The sequence below is a fragment of the Achroia grisella genome, unplaced genomic scaffold, assembly GCF_030625045.1.
Source record: "Achroia grisella isolate CSIRO2021 unplaced genomic scaffold, CSIRO_AGI_Agris_v1 utg413, whole genome shotgun sequence".
Classification (NCBI taxonomy): Eukaryota; Metazoa; Arthropoda; class Insecta; order Lepidoptera; family Pyralidae; genus Achroia; species Achroia grisella.
Window position 1 is genome coordinate 250,646 of NW_026712846.1, and position 16,098 is coordinate 266,743.

The 16,098-nt window shown below is 34.9% G+C and overlaps 3 protein-coding genes across 3 annotated transcripts in view; 1 reads left to right on the forward strand and 2 right to left on the reverse strand.

Annotated features, from left to right (window-relative positions):
- Nucleotides 1–1,859: 1,859 nt before the first annotated feature.
- LOC131844795 (phosphatidylinositol-glycan biosynthesis class F protein) lies at nt 1,860–2,741 on the reverse strand. The gene has a single exon (XM_059193759.1). The coding sequence runs from the start codon at nt 2,600–2,602 to the stop codon at nt 1,889–1,891; it is 714 nt and encodes a 237-aa protein (XP_059049742.1). The 5' UTR covers nt 2,603–2,741; the 3' UTR covers nt 1,860–1,888.
- Nucleotides 2,742–3,542: 801 nt separating this feature from the next.
- LOC131844735 (5-aminolevulinate synthase, non-specific, mitochondrial) lies at nt 3,543–5,354 on the forward strand. The gene has a single exon (XM_059193688.1). The coding sequence runs from the start codon at nt 3,782–3,784 to the stop codon at nt 5,303–5,305; it is 1,524 nt and encodes a 507-aa protein (XP_059049671.1). The 5' UTR covers nt 3,543–3,781; the 3' UTR covers nt 5,306–5,354.
- Nucleotides 5,355–5,496: 142 nt separating this feature from the next.
- Nucleotides 5,497–16,098, reverse strand: part of LOC131844784 (pre-mRNA-processing factor 17) — a 32,611-nt gene continuing 22,009 nt past the window's right edge. The window contains exon 11 of the mRNA XM_059193746.1: nt 5,497–5,674. Within this exon, the coding sequence (XP_059049729.1) occupies nt 5,497–5,674 (178 nt within the window). The remainder of the gene's footprint in view (nt 5,675–16,098) is intronic.

Below are 16,098 nucleotides of genomic sequence, written 5' to 3' on the forward strand. Positions count from 1 at the left end.
ATTGAAATTGAGAAATTAAATTGAAGGGCAAACTTTTTTCTTACTTATTATAGAATGATTTACTAGCCTACTCCAATATAGACACTCGTGTCCAGAAGATTGTGGAATGAGTAGGTATATAGTTAAATCAGTAATGTAATGATAAATTCACTACAATGGTATTCTATTGGGGTACCCATGTGGAGCAGCACGAGTAGTATCCACCTATGGGGCAACTAGTCCCAAGTACACACAAACCACTCAACTGAATTTCTAAAACTACAATAGAAGAAACTGGTTAGAAATCTCCATATTTTTAATTTATATATTGATATTTTCCGTATCTTGATTATGCAATGTCTGTTATTGGTGAATAAAGAATTTATCTAACAAAATGAACGAATCGCAACGCAACAGACGAATTAATCGCCCAATTTCAACATCTAAGGTGCGGACAGTCTCGGACCGCAACTAGGGGAGGGGGGGACAATGCAAGGGGGCTCATGCCCCGGGCGGCACGTTCGAGGGCGGCATTTTTCAGTTTTTGCCCTGCCTCAAGAAATGAGGATTAGGAGCTGGCTATGGATATAATAATATCAGTATGAAGTCCCCCTTTGTGGATGATGTAAACACTCAGGGGTTATTTGTTATGAATAATATTGATATGCTGCATCGCACCTGCTATAATGGTAAACAATGGTGGAACATCAGTATATTATGAAGTTAGTGGGGTTTCACCAGGAGTTAACCCCAATGGTTGGGGGGAAGGGGATTTACCATGCCAGGTTGACCTCCACGCAGTTTCCCCTGGAAACCATCATGATAAATTCTTGGTGAATTTGTCATGATGGGCTAAATGACCTGACCTCATACTCATCCTATCATCCTCCACTGGTGCCCCGTCAGCGTAAACCGTTAGCGCAGGCGGGTGTACCATATCATTATCATCCACAAAAAAAAACCCCAATGGTTTCCATAGACAACTATGTAGAGGTCAATCTAATGTTGTACATTATTAGAAATGGCCTGTTACTAATAATCGCTTACCCTCTCACATAAGGGCTTTAATATTAAATATTGAAAGGTAATTATTTGGGAGAGTGAAGATCAACAGAAATAAATAATGCTAAAACTCGGTGGTGTTTGGACCATACTTCTAATTCTAGCATGCTACATTATTTTGTTATAATCATTAATATATTCTTTATTGCTCTTATAGATACTAATTATAGATATTGTGATCCTTATAAAACAAAGAGAGGATTTACTGCTATTTAGTTTTCAATGCTAATTCCTTATTGGACAATTTCAAAACTTTAGATTGTTAATATCTCATGATAAACTATTCTAGCCATCATTCTAAAGTAATGACAGGATGATGTGTGCCTGTAATATGCTTTTGTCTATTTGACAAGCAGGGCAGTGTCCACTCCCAATAAATATATATTAAAAAAAGTAATTTCTTTGCTTCAACCATCAAAATCATGAGAAAAGAAGTGAAAAACTGAAGTGGAAGTCTGTCTATGTATAACCACAGATAATATAAGTATAACTATAAAATAGATTTTTTTTTCTTTTCTATCTGCAATCAGCCGTTCCGGCTATAATTAGATTGTGTGGTGTTATGGGCATTTGGAGATAAGGCACATCAAGTGAGGTGCCATCTCATTTAGTTTCTTTAGATGTTGGCAAGGCGAGTACTTTTTAGTCTAGATGGACAGTTATTTATATCCAGTAGTTTTAAAGCTAGCTGGTTCTTATGGCTGGCTAATCTGTCTTTATATCTTCCACAGGCTTTCTGTTTCTCTTCTCTTAAAGTTGCCATTAATATCTATTTTAATATTATTAATAATTTTATATAAAATAAGACTACTAGTTACTTTCTAAAATAAATACTTTATTATAATAATTACTTAACATGGTGACGAGTATTTAAAAAATTTACTATAAAATTGATTACTGGATATTTCTGTGCTGCAGACATTAGTATTACTTTAAACACTGTAAGTACATTTGAGAGTAAATATCCACTGATGGCGCCCAGGTAACATGGAATGGGCCACTGTTGCCATGGTGTGTTCCAGTCCAGAGGTATCACCACCGCGCCTATCCACGCCCCGCACACCGTCATAATGGAATTATTGACTAGCATCTCTGTAATACTGTCTCTTCCGTAATTCTTCATCCCGAAAAGCTGTTGCATTGACGCTTCCACGCCGGAGTGAGCTATCAGCGGGAATACTGTCAGCAACGTCATTAAACTCGATAACATTAACGTCTCTTCATGACAATCGAGTATTGGCGCTCCGAAGAGCATTATACCAATAAAGAAACTGAATAAAGTCACTAGCAAGAATATAAACGATCTCAAAATGTCACTAACTTTAATCCTGTTTCCTTTGCTTCGTTTTGCTTGTATATCGTTTGAAGCGTTTAAATAAAATGACTTCAACAATTCGGCCAGGAATATTAGCACTAAAATATAGAAAGATGAGCCGTTTCCAACTGAATATAGTAATCCCTTAAATGATACAACGGTGACTATACTTGGTAAGTAAATGCATGTCAATAAACTGGATATTGTTACTTTTCTCAATTCTAACTGATTTTTTAAGGAAAACATTTTAGATATCACTTAAAGTTAGCATTACAATTTAAGAATTTAAGGTTTTGTCTTTAAACCAATGCGATTTTAGAATCAATAGTAAATAAAAAATACAAATTACAATGAAATGGTATGATTTAAATCCAATAAATTGTCAAACGTCAAGCTGACAAGTGACATAAAAAGAGACTTAACAGTGACTTCTTCAAAATCATATGCTATCTGTCAATTAGTCAGTGTGACAGTATCAGTTGACAGCTGTAATTTTATTTAGTAATTACTTCGGTTTCTTCATCCTATTTTAGTAGTTTTTAGATTGTTTTGTTAACATTGTCCCGTTACGCCCCAAATTCTAATTATCTCAATAATGCAACTACTTATACATATTTATAAAAGAGAAACTTCTATATAAATGGAGTGTATTAGAATTTTTTTAAGACCACGTTTTAAGAGAAACTGTTCCTACGTCTACTTTATTTTAATTATAACACATATTACATACTTAACGCTGTTTAGCACGAAGTATGGAATAAGACACGAGTCTTACACCAGTAAAGATCGATAAAATAGATAAACAATGCCAGTTGGATCTTGTTAATTAAAATTTTCAACTCCTTTACTTTATTTTATTTCAAAGAGTAAAATTTTTTTAAATACAATTTAGTCATTGCGGAAAAAACATAAAAATCGCAAGCAATATAGTTATTCATACCTATTGATACTTACAATAGCATGACGTTTGACTGAAATATCTGTATGCATATAGTCGGGTTTTATGTATGGAAATAGACGTTTGTTGCCATAAATTACGTCTTTAAGGAAAACAAATAAAAAACCGGTTCAATACAGTACATGGACTATGTGCGATATAACTCCATGTAAAAGTTTCTTAATTAGTTTTTTTTTTCACATTTGGTAATTAAGTAAATGTATATATGGCAACACAGTTTGAATTTGGGCAACCCTGAATCATGTTGCGAAATCTTAATAAATTCTGTGTGAAGTATATTCAAACGTAATCGATATGACGACACAAACTTTATAAATGAAAGGTGCAGTTGCTTACCTCGCCAGTTGAACCTCACATCTGTTAAACGTTCGGCTACAGTGAGAGCCAACGTTATATAAAAACATCGAAAACAAGTTACTGGATCTTGTGTCAAGTGTTTTACTAGTGTTGTCAAAGATTACATAAAAATGCCTTGTCCATTTTTGGGATCGCTGAATCAAGCCTTTACAAGGAATTACGGAGCTGCTCTACTGAAACAGTACGGTAGTTACTGCCCTGTCATCTCTCGAGGCTTCCGCTCATTGGGTAATGACGAAACCAAGTGTCCTTTCATTCAGGAAAATGCCATAATATCGGAAGCGCCCAAGGAGATGTCCGAGGACATCGTGGAAACCATCCCCCCGTACAAGTACGAGAAATTCTTCAATGAACAAATTAGCGCCAAGAAGAAGGATTATTCGTATCGTGTATTCAGGAAGGTGTCTCGATTGGCGGCTGATGGAATGTATCCTCAAGCACTGGAAGGTCCCGAGAACCGTCGCGTGACCGTGTGGTGTGCCAATGACTATTTGGGAGCCTCCCGCCACCCGGCTGTTCAAGATGCTGCTGTCAATGCGATTAAATCGTATGGGACAGGCGCGGGCGGCACACGCAACATCGCTGGTAACTCCCAGATGACTGAAAAACTTGAAACTGAAATTGCACAACTTCATAAAAAGCCTGCAGCGTTAATTTTCAGTTCATGCTTCGTTGCAAATGATGCAACTTTATCAACATTGGCAAAAATCCTTCCAGGCTGCATCATTTATTCCGATGCAGGCAATCATGCCTCAATGATACAAGGGATCCGTAATAGCAGAGCACCTAAACATATATTTAGGCATAATGACCCCAATAATCTTAGACAATTACTGGCTGAATCTCCTGCTGGAGTTCCGAAACTAGTCGTATTTGAGACTGTCCACTCCATGAGTGGAGCCATTTGTCCGTTAGAAGAAATGTGTAATATTGCACATGAGTATGGAGCTTTAACATTTGTTGATGAGGTTCATGCTGTTGGTTTATATGGAAAACATGGTGCTGGTATTGCTGAAGAAAGAGGAATACAAGATAAGATTGATATAATATCGGGTACGTTGGGCAAGGCCTATGGTAATGTGGGGGGTTACATCGCTGGATCTTCACTTTTGGTGGATACTATAAGATCCTATGCACCTGGTTTTATTTTTACTACTGCATTGCCACCTCCTGTTCTAGCAGGTTCTTTAGCAGCCATTAGACTCCTTGCAAGCGAAGAAGGAAGAAGCCTGAGAGCAAAACATCAAGCGAATGTCAGATATTTGAAACTTTCATTACTGGTAGCAGGGTTGCCTCAGTTACCATCTGTCAGCCATATTGTACCTGTTCCTATAGTGGGTGCTGACAAGGTGGCTCTTGTTGCAGAATCTCTTATGAAGAGAGGGCACTATGTGCAAGCTATAAACTACCCGACCGTTGCACGTGGCGAGGAGCGGCTGAGGTTCGCCCCAGGCCCATACCATACTCCAGAAATGATCGACAGTCTTATCACTGCCTTAATAGAAGCATTCCATGAAAACAATATAGTTTTCAACGAGTTCATGAAAAACGGGACCTGTCGAGAGTGCAGCATGGAGTACAAGGTCGAAATCGGCCAAGACGAGCTGTACAAGTTCCCCATGCAAGTTGCGTAAGCGCACAAAATCCTAACCGACGGCCATGACAATTATTATATAAGTAAAATACCTATATTGGGCGCAACATGAAATGAAAAAGTAAAAAATATGGTTAATCGATGTTATATAGTTTATTTGAGTTTTATTTATGGTTCGTGGTTGATGTTTAGGAGAAATTAAAGCTGTGGCAATTTATTCAATTCTTTTATTTAGTCCCAGTACTTGATGACACCGTCCCAGCTCGCTGTCAGCAGTTTGCTGGGTTCGTGCGGGTGCCACAGCGCTGATATGCATACTCCATCGTGGGCTTTCCATTTTTTGTACAGTTTCGTCGTTTTCCAATCCCATATATAGCATTTTCCGTCTGCATCCCCGGATACTAGATAACTGTAACAATATTAACACAGATTTAGATAAAGCGAGCAGATAAATGTGAAGATAAATTGATTGAACGTGAGATAACAGAAATAGTTGTTACTTGGGAGTGAAAACCCAAATCAGACGAAACTGTTTTGATCGTTAATAAACCTTAGCTACTTACTGTGCCATCTATGACACGCTAGTTTATTCTATAGCTAAACAACTAATACATATATACTATTATACTATACTAATTTTTATAGAAAATATATTTAAATTAAGGTCTTGGTGGTGTAGCGGTTTAGCACACCACCTTATGTAGGTGGCGGGTTCAATTCCTCGCACAAAGCAAATATTTGCATTCATGTTATCATGTTTTATATTGGTCTGGGTACTCTGGGTATTTTGTATAATGTCTCTTATTATATATGTATTAACAAAAAGTATTTAAATATGTATTATATTGTGTTATGGGTACTAGATAACTGATATCTAGTACCCATAACATAAGCCCGGCTAGTAATAGATGGCGCTGTCTAGATTTTTTTTTTTGTGGATGATAATGGTATGGGGGTATACCAGTGGAGGATGATAAGATGAACGTGAAGTCAGATCAGTTAGCCCAACGTGACACACCACACAAAACACCGAGAATTTATAACGATGGTTTCCAGGGGGAACCGCGTGGTGGTGAATCTGACATGGTACATTGCTAGCAATAAGATCAACAGTCCATATATTACTAACAATGTCCTTTCCCCCCGCTGTGTAGATTGTCCAAGATTATTATTATTAAAAGTTAGTATTATACGGGCATCAAAAACTAAACCATTAAAAGGTGAAGCAGTGGGCTAAACCACTAGGACACCGTGGTATAAACCGACGAGGTACAATAACAATAATAATAATGGGACCTATGATCTCGATTATTATTATTATACTAGCTGCTGCCCGCGGTTTCACTCACATGATATTGGCAGCCTATGTGTTATTCTGATGCATATATATATTACTATAAATATTTCATCAAAATCCGTTCAGTATTTTCTGCGTGAAAGAGTAATAAACATTCATCCATACTCATAAACTTTCGCGTTTATAATATTAGTAAGAATTATGATTTCTTATCCACTATTTCTAGTTCCGGATTATTACAAATATCCAGTTACAACACGCCAAATAAAAAAAGCACCAGTTCAACAAAACAACTTAAAAAACGATTTTTTTGTTGCAATACATATTCTAAGAAAAATAGTTGGGTATTTTGCAAACGTGTCAATAGACCCGAGCGGCCAAATGTACGTGATAAATACAGCTATGTACCTTCACCAACCAATCGGCCAGTCATTGTGCTCATATTCGGACCAACATTAGCTTTGCCATAACTGATCACAATAGCACATTTTAATTTAGTTTTGGACGGTAATTGATGTAGAAAAAACTGTTTTAATTGTTAGAGAATTCGAATAGATTTTTTGTAGCTGACCGTTTGCATTTTGGTATTTTTTATGGATATCATCCAGCAATAAAACTTCCAAATCGTACCTACATCTGTCTGCGCTAACGGTATACGGCTCATCTAATGGTAAATGGTTCCAGATATGCTAGCCCATCTTGGCGTATTTATCAGGAATTAACCTGTGCTGCAAGAAATCCCTCTTTTAAGGTAAATACGCCCAACTAACTATTTTTATATACATTTGTGCATATTTGCTTTTAATATATATAATATAATATCCCCAGACAATTCACACAACGCTATCTAGTCCTAGATTCGCAGAGCTTGTGTTATGGGTATTACACAACTGATTCGATTGACGATTGACGTCGATGGACGATTTAAATATATAGATATATTTTTTTAATTTCATATATTAAAGAAAACACCCGTACCGGTACAAACAAATACACTCATGAATATAAACGGTTTTACCATGCGAGGAATCGAACGCGACCATCTGACTAAAGCGATGTGCCTAACCAGAACTCGAAAAATCACAGAGTATATATATATTGAGAGTATATAGTCAGGTCAAAGATTAAATGGATATAAATTGATTTTATATATATAAACTTTATTACAGGCATAAATATGTGAGATTAAAAGAGACCTTTGCAACAATAAGCTCATTAACAGACTCCTTTTAAATAATATGAACACGTATATACACTTAACAAAACAATATGTCCGTCCATCACTAGACAACTATAATAATCAGTAAGTTATTGCCGATTGCATCCTGTACTTTGAAGGTCTGCGTACGTAACGTCTCTCGTCGTGATTTAAATAAATAGCATGATCAATTGACGAGATCCGGCTTCGAATTGAGGGTACGTATACCATACACCTGCGTAAATAACTACATATTTATATTTACAGATTAAAAATACCGCAGTATTCTGATTTATGGCTACGTGTTATCCGCGACTTCGTCGGCGTGGCATTATTGACTATCATTGAATCCAAAATTTGATAATTTGAATGAATGAAAACTAAGGGAGTTTTCACTTTCAAGACTAGTTCAAAAATTTTTGTTTAGCTAAGACGGTATTGAATTGACCGTCCGCATTTAACTAAGCAGCACAAACAGAAGAAAGTACATAGTTGTAGATAGTTACAAAAAAAAAGGAAAACTAGACCAAAGACATTTCTTTCAATTCAATGGCAACTAAAGGTTTAGCCTAGAAAGTTGCAAGAATTTTAGCGCATTTGGTCACATTTTTTAAGTCTTTAGTGCAAGGTGATGGCTCCGCAGGCGCAAGCTTCCCTTGGCCAAAGACAATGTATCCAATCCAATTGACATTATCCTCTTATGATGGGAGACACATTTCTACGTGCATATTTGTATTAAAAGGTTGTTATAATATTGCGAACACTGAATATTGCAAGAATATGGTTTCTTATTTGTTTTTTCAACGCAACTTCAAAGTTCAGTAATAAAGTTAACATCATCTGCTTATTCCTTATCGCATTTATTTGGGGTCGGCGTAATATGTTTTTCTCTTCATTCATCCCAGTTCGCCGTGTTCTCGTTATTTATTCCCTTTCTTACCATATCACCTTTCACACAGTCCAACCATCTCTTTTTCGGTCTTCCTCTGCCCTTATAATCATCCACATTCATATGTAACGCCTTCCTTAAGATATCATATTCTTTCCTAGTAATAAATTTAACAAACTTTGAAATTTTAATAATAATATTATGTATGCATTTGAAGTGGATATAGTATATCAAGCAAAGGACTTCTGCTATAAAAGAATAATAATTTAATTGTTTTTTAATTGAGACCGCAATACAGTTTTTCCGATAATATGAGTGACCTACAATTAAAAGGCCTTCTGTGGTTTATTAGTATTCATTTAATAATAACAATCCCAGAAAAATACTGAATTTCTGACATTTTCTTCTATTTCGTTTATGCATTGTCAGTGGCCGTACTTTGCCTGGGCTATTACTATTAGACTGCATTTGCGCATTATTATTTTATTTATACCCTTTATTGCACCAGATACAGAAAATAATTACAATAATAAATATACATGAACTAATAGAAAAGGCGATCTTAACGCTGAACTAAATAAACAAGCTCTTTCTTATTTCAACCTTTGTGTAGAAAAAGTAAAGATTGGTAAAGTTGAAACTTACTTTGTAAATTATGTACCTTGTGATACACTTCTAATGTAATAAAGAGTAAATAAATAAATAATACTGGGAAATAAATAAATAGAGAAACAATTGACAGAATCACTCGGAGACAGAACGGAATGAAAAAGATTAAAGGAAGCTTGGAAGCAGATGATCAAGACAATATAAACATAGTTTAAACAATACTACTAAACAACAAAGTAACGTCTGAATAAAAGGCTATAATAAAATAAAAGTAAATAAAAAAGACAATAATAAAACCATTCATCATGCTACAATTTATGGAGCTGACCCTACTAATTATAGCAAAACTAGTTTATACTCGCCACTTCGTCCAAGGTATTATGATTGACAGGGATTGACAGGCATGTACTCCATTCCAAATGCAACGAGCTATGCCATGCAGCATTACCAGATTCTTTATTAGGCAAAACGAGACTTAGCAACCACTTCAGTAGTAAAAACTGTTATCTATTGTTAAAAATATACGACCAAAGAACTCATCATATTTACAAATATGCAATAAAATATAAGAACTTTTGTAGAACACGCGACCTACTGTAATATACTATAACTTTATAAGTAACCAACTTATTACTGTAAATAAAAACGGACAACAGGATCGTGAACATGTCGAAAAACGGACAAACATTCCCGGGCGGATCAATTTGTTTTACCCTAAAAATCATGATTTGTAAGCCCGTTACAAACATACTTTCGCATTTATATTATTAACTAGCTGTGTCCGCGACTTCATCCGCGTGTTATTGGGACCTTGACCAAATATAGAAAAAATATTTAATAATCTAATCCAAAAAAGGCAAAGAAAAAAGATTCCTCGTTATAGTTTCAAAAATGATGGTTTTCTATACAAACCTTTATCCCTATTTTTTACTCCTTTAAGGGTTTCTTATTCATATTTATTTATATTTAATGAACAGCCTAAGAAATAAGTTTCAAGATTCTAGTTTTAAAAATGACGATACTTCCATTGAACCCTTCATCTCCCCTTTCAACCCCTTACAACCCTTTATTCGCATAAAAAAGTAGTCTATGTCCTTTCTCAGGGTCTAGTCTAGACTATCTGTGTATAAAATTTCATTCAAATCGGTTCAGTAGTTTTGTCGTGAAAGCGAGACAGACAGAGTTACTTTCGCATTTATATTGTTAGTATTGAAATTACCGTCCCTATTAAAGTGACGGATTGTTTACAAAATGTTATAGAGTACCTGTAGAGGTGTTTTTCCACATCGAAAAATGAACTAAATGACGGTCTCCGTTAGTAGTAACCTTTGCTCACGTAACGCAGTTATTTATATAACATGCGAGGTCGGGGAATAATTGTAAACACTTATTATTAGTATATGCCCTTTACTACAAACGATTAAGAGTTCAAAATCATAATTACAATTCTAACTAAATACAAGTGGATTTAATTTATTATCAAAAGAGCAACAGGCAAATTTCTTGCTTGTTCTTCATATGCTGCAACATTACTCTGTATAAGTGATAGATTACAAATGCGTACTATTCTAAAGTATTAAAATTTAAGTTAATTGGAATCAATATTAAGACAGAATTGGAATCGTGTCATATCAAGGTTTAAAGAGTACGATGGAAGATCGTAGAAAGTGGCAAGAGCTCCACCGACAAGAGCGTTGCTCTTAAATTTAAACTCTTAAATAAAACTTTTTTAATTCTGTGACAACAATATTAGTGGTTATTATTTTCTATACAAATTTCTATATTCCTACCTTAAGGAATAATTATACATACTCTCCGCATAACCGCAAGCAGGCTCTCTATTTAATTGTTACAATAATAATCCACAAATAAAATAAGATATGTTAACTTTTAAATAAAAATAACATGAACATGAATGAATGGAAAGAGAGAAGACGACTCAGATAAAAAGGATTGATTGTGTGAAATATGACATGTATAAAAGCTTAAATATGACGGTCGATACGAATCAGTGGAAGATGAAGACATCTCCGCCGACCCCAAATAATGCAATAAAGGCAAAACTTTTGAATTGTTTGTCGTTACTGATTAATACACCGTAAAACAAACTGAAAAAAAGTAGTTATTATTATTTTAGTTATTTGTGAAACATCAGTTAAGGAAAAAATTCTATATGAAACGTTATATACAATTATTTTTTTCTGCATTACATAATGATAAGTATGACAATAACATACGGTAAGAACTCAGGCACGCAATAATTAGGTAACCAAACGTAATTCATCCTAATCTACTAATAAATATATCTAATCATAATTATTAAAAGTAATTAGCTCACATAAGCATTGGTGAGTGTAATTTGAATAACGTTGAGAAATGTAAAACTACTGTAGAACGCAGCCACTTTAAAAGGTAAATAATAAAATTGACTGTTTGGATTTAAAGATATGTATAATATTCTATCAATGATTTATACATATAATTAATGTAGTAACTAAACATGAGCATCACATCACGACGACAACCGACGACGACATCAATGGTTCAGACAAGCTAACTCTTCGTCTTGCAGCTTTACACATTTCACTGACGCCTCCCATAACCTTCTAATAGTTTCTTCGTCATAACCGGCTTTCGTGTCTTTTGATACTACTTTAACATTTCGGAAATAATGACCATTAATACTTCCAGCGCGAGTACTGATAGCGGCATGGATGGCAGTCTGCGCGCCTTCCCAAGAATTCTTGAATACACATAAAGATATTAAACTTAATAGAGGTCCAACGACCCAGCCCACGCTGTGATATATCCCAGTCCCCACAATACCAGGATCCACAGAATTTGCAACAACATTGAATCCTTTTAATCGCATAGCTAATTCGTGGGTAAACAACATAATACATAGTTTACTATTTGAATAGATCATGAAGCAGAACAAGTAACCAGTCTTGTTCAAACCTTTCAAATCTAATCTTCCTAAATTATGCATTATGGATGCCGTGTTTATTATTCTACTTGGTTCAGCTGCCGTTCCTGTTCTTTTCAAAAGAGGTAGGAGCAGTATAGTGACGAGAAATATTCCGAAATAGTTCACTTGCATTATGAAGTTCATACCATCTTTACTCAAGAAATCTCCAGGAACCCCGACTCCAGCATTGTTAATTAACAAGTCCAATCGACTTTCCGTTTCCAGGATATCTTTTGAAAACTTCCGTATTGATTCCAGCGACGCTAAATCTATAAGTTTGAAGATGATATTCGCATTTCTTGAACTCTTTATTATCAAATCTCTGGCATGTTCACCTTCGGACTCATACGGACAAGCTATTATAACTTTGGCCCCTCTGTGGGCGAAGTCCATTGCAATTTCTAGTCCCATACCTTTTGTTCCACCAATCACCACTGCAGTTTTACCTTCTAATCTTCTTTTAGACTTGCATACTGCATTTGTGTTCTTATGATAAAGGGTTAGGGACAACACTGCTATTATAATTAGTTCTAGAAATTGAAACAACCAAGTATGTGCCACAAATATATTATAAAACATTTTGCTTCTGTACTGTAATTATAAGTTTCCGTATAAAACTGTCTGTCGTGTATTTGACACAATGAACAATGTGCTAATGATTAACTTTAGGCACAATATGATAGATAAACAAAAAAATTGGACAAGCGCGAATAAGAATAGCACACACCGTTCGAAACAAATAATTTATGTAGTTATATAAGACTAGCTGTAGTTATGCCTAATATTGTTGTTTCTGATTTGTATGTTTGATAGAGACATTGACAATACATTAATCGTCAAACTATGTAGGTATATTGAGATTTCGTTTTTTTTTTTCCAATTAATACATTAAGATAACAATAACAGAATAGGATTTAGATAAAAATAACATACCCTATCTGATACACAATTTAGGCACAGTCAAATAATGTTTATGTAGCACTTTATCATGCAAAATACCATTATCCCATACATGGATGATAATAATGCAAAGGATAACACAGTAATATAAAATATTCTCTATGGCTATTTTCATTTAAAAACCATTCTAAACTTTCTAACCGATTTAAAAAAGATGTTCCTCAACAATCGATTGTTTCTTGATGTAACTAACATTAACCTCAGAAATTCATGACTTATATTAAATGAGATTCAGATTAGTCCCACATTTTCAACAATATTGTAACGGTTTCTAAATATAAACATCTAAAAAATATATGTATAATTAATAAAATTAATTTATAATTAAAAATATATATATATAATCATTCGATGATGATAAAGGTTTAACATCCGATGATGTTGAAACCGGAGGATTAATCGAATGTCTCAATAAGCCGAGTTCGAAACCTTGAGAAAGGTAAGGAAGGGATTCTTAGTGATGGCGACGACTACAGAACGATCATCTTGTGGACCCTCCTAGAAACCATCGTAATTGAACATGAACCGGTAAATTTGCCACGATGGGTTAACTGATCTGACGTCATGCTCATCTTATTATCCTCTACTAGTGCCTTGATAGCGTATACTGTTAGCATTAAAAAATCCCTTAGACTAAAAGTGTATTCATCTGGTAGAAGTTGACCTTCAGCCTCGGGGGGAAGGGGATTGTTAGCAAAATTGGGGACTCTTGACCCCATTGCTATCATTACATCCACGCGGTACCCCCTGGATACCATCATGATAAATTCACCTAAAATTTATCAAGAGATCAGGTCAGTAGCCCATACTGACCTGATCTCATGCTCATTTCATCGTCCACTGCCCCGCCAGCGTAAACCAAAAGCGAAGGCGGGTGCACAATTTCGTTATCATATACAAAAGACCTTCAGCCTCTTTATAAGTCGTTCCGCTGATTAGGATAGTTTAGGAGTGCCCTCTACACTAGGCCGTCCTTTTCCGGCGAAGTTGTAAAGGCCAGCTGCGCCATTAGAGTCCAAAATAATATAATCATGATCATGTAGACAAAGTTGCAGGCAAGAGCCATGAATTATAGTTTATTAATAATCAATAGCAATATAATGACGACCTCGGTGGTCTAGTGGTTTAGCAAGCCGCATTACTTCCGATGATCGCGGGTTCGATACCTCGGAAGAAATATTTGTATTCATGTCTATGACTGCTAGTCCAACACAAGCTGTCATACTCATGAATAAACATATTTGTGGGTGTTTTCTACATATGTATAATATATAAGTACATTTAAATACAATCAGTCATGATCATTACAGTTTTTGGGTGTTTTCTATGTACATTCTGTATGTATTTACAAAACAAATGTATATAAGTATTCTATTAATAGAAATAGGAAAAGAAATAATCTTTATTCAAATAAACTTGTTACAAGCACTTTTGAATAGTCATATTTTGATTCTACCACTCATTCGGAATGCAGATTCATCACAAGAAGAATGAGCAAGAAACTTGTGTGTTACTCTTTTGAATAGATGTTTTTTTATATAATAATTATAGTATAACAAGTAAGAGGCATGCGATATTCAACGTAGAAATCGCTACGCACTCATTAATAGTGTAATTAGATAATATTGTTTTTAAGTTTTTTCTATAAAAACATTATTATCGTTAACAAATTATTTCTCTATATATAACACAAGATCTGCTTAGCTCGGAACTAGATGGCGTTGTGTGTATTGTCCACGGATATTATTATATTATATACATTCTTATAGCCGACTAAAACTATACGTTCAGTTCTACAAATATCTGGACAAAAGTCAATAATATAGATAACAATGAATGGAATTGATTTCGCTTGATAAAGCCCGAATAAACACTTGGTAACGAGTTGTTTATAATATACGCCGTCAAAGGTGACAATTTTTTTTATTAAAATGACAAAAAATAATAATAATAATTACTCTTTAATGCACACAGATAACGAATACTAAAATAGTATATTAAAAAGGCGAAATTATCGCTATAAGCAATCTCTTAAAAAGAAGACATTTCTTCAGAGATCTGGATTCAAAAGGAGGAAGATTTTGACCGTTTGTTCGTTTATCACAACGATATTTTTCAGAGACTAATATTATAGATTTTTAATTTGCAAAGGTTTTGGATGTCCAACCTTAATGGGGACTAGTTGTACCCGCGACTTCGTTCGTGTGGAATTTTATTTTATTTTTATATAATAAAAGTAGCCTAAGTTACTCCTTATTACATCAGTTACCTGCCATTAAAAGTCCCGTCAAAATCGATCCAGCCATTTTAGAGATTAGCCGGAACAAACAGACAGACAGACAGATAGACAAAAATTTAAAAAAATGTTATTTTGGTGTATGTACCGTATTTACATTCATATTAGTAAAAACAGTTATTTCAATATTACAAACAGACACTCCAATCTTATTTATATGTATAGATGTATAGATTTAAATTCCAATCTGTTCCGATGCTCCGAAATTCAAGGCATTAGATCAGACGGATACCTGCACAAACAGTATCCTTAAGTCCATATACATATCCTCTACTTTCATCATCATCATCATCGCAGCCCGGAAGACGTCCACTGCTGGACATAGGCCTCCCCCAAAGATCTCCACGACGACCGGTCCTGCGCTGCTCGCATCCAGTGCCTTCCAGCGATCTTGACCAGATCGTCGGTCCACCTTGCTGGAGGATCCTCTACTTTATTAGATACAAATACGTTTATATAGAACTTAGAAAAAAAAACTACAAAATAAACAATCGGATAAAATTATCTAATGCCAATTAAATTAAAAACATAATCATTTGAAACACAAAACCTCGCTAAATGGCCAACATTACAATTGTTTCGGTATTGTAAGGCAATTGGTTATTTACAACGTTTT

Bases quoted from the DNA above. Each gene is read 5' to 3' on its own strand.
- LOC131844735 (XM_059193688.1), top strand. From the start codon at position 3,782: ATGCCTTGTCCATTTTTGGGATCGCTGAATCAAGCCTTTACAAGGAAT.
- LOC131844795 (XM_059193759.1), bottom strand. From the start codon at position 2,602: ATGTTTTCCTTAAAAAATCAGTTAGAATTGAGAAAAGTAACAATATCC.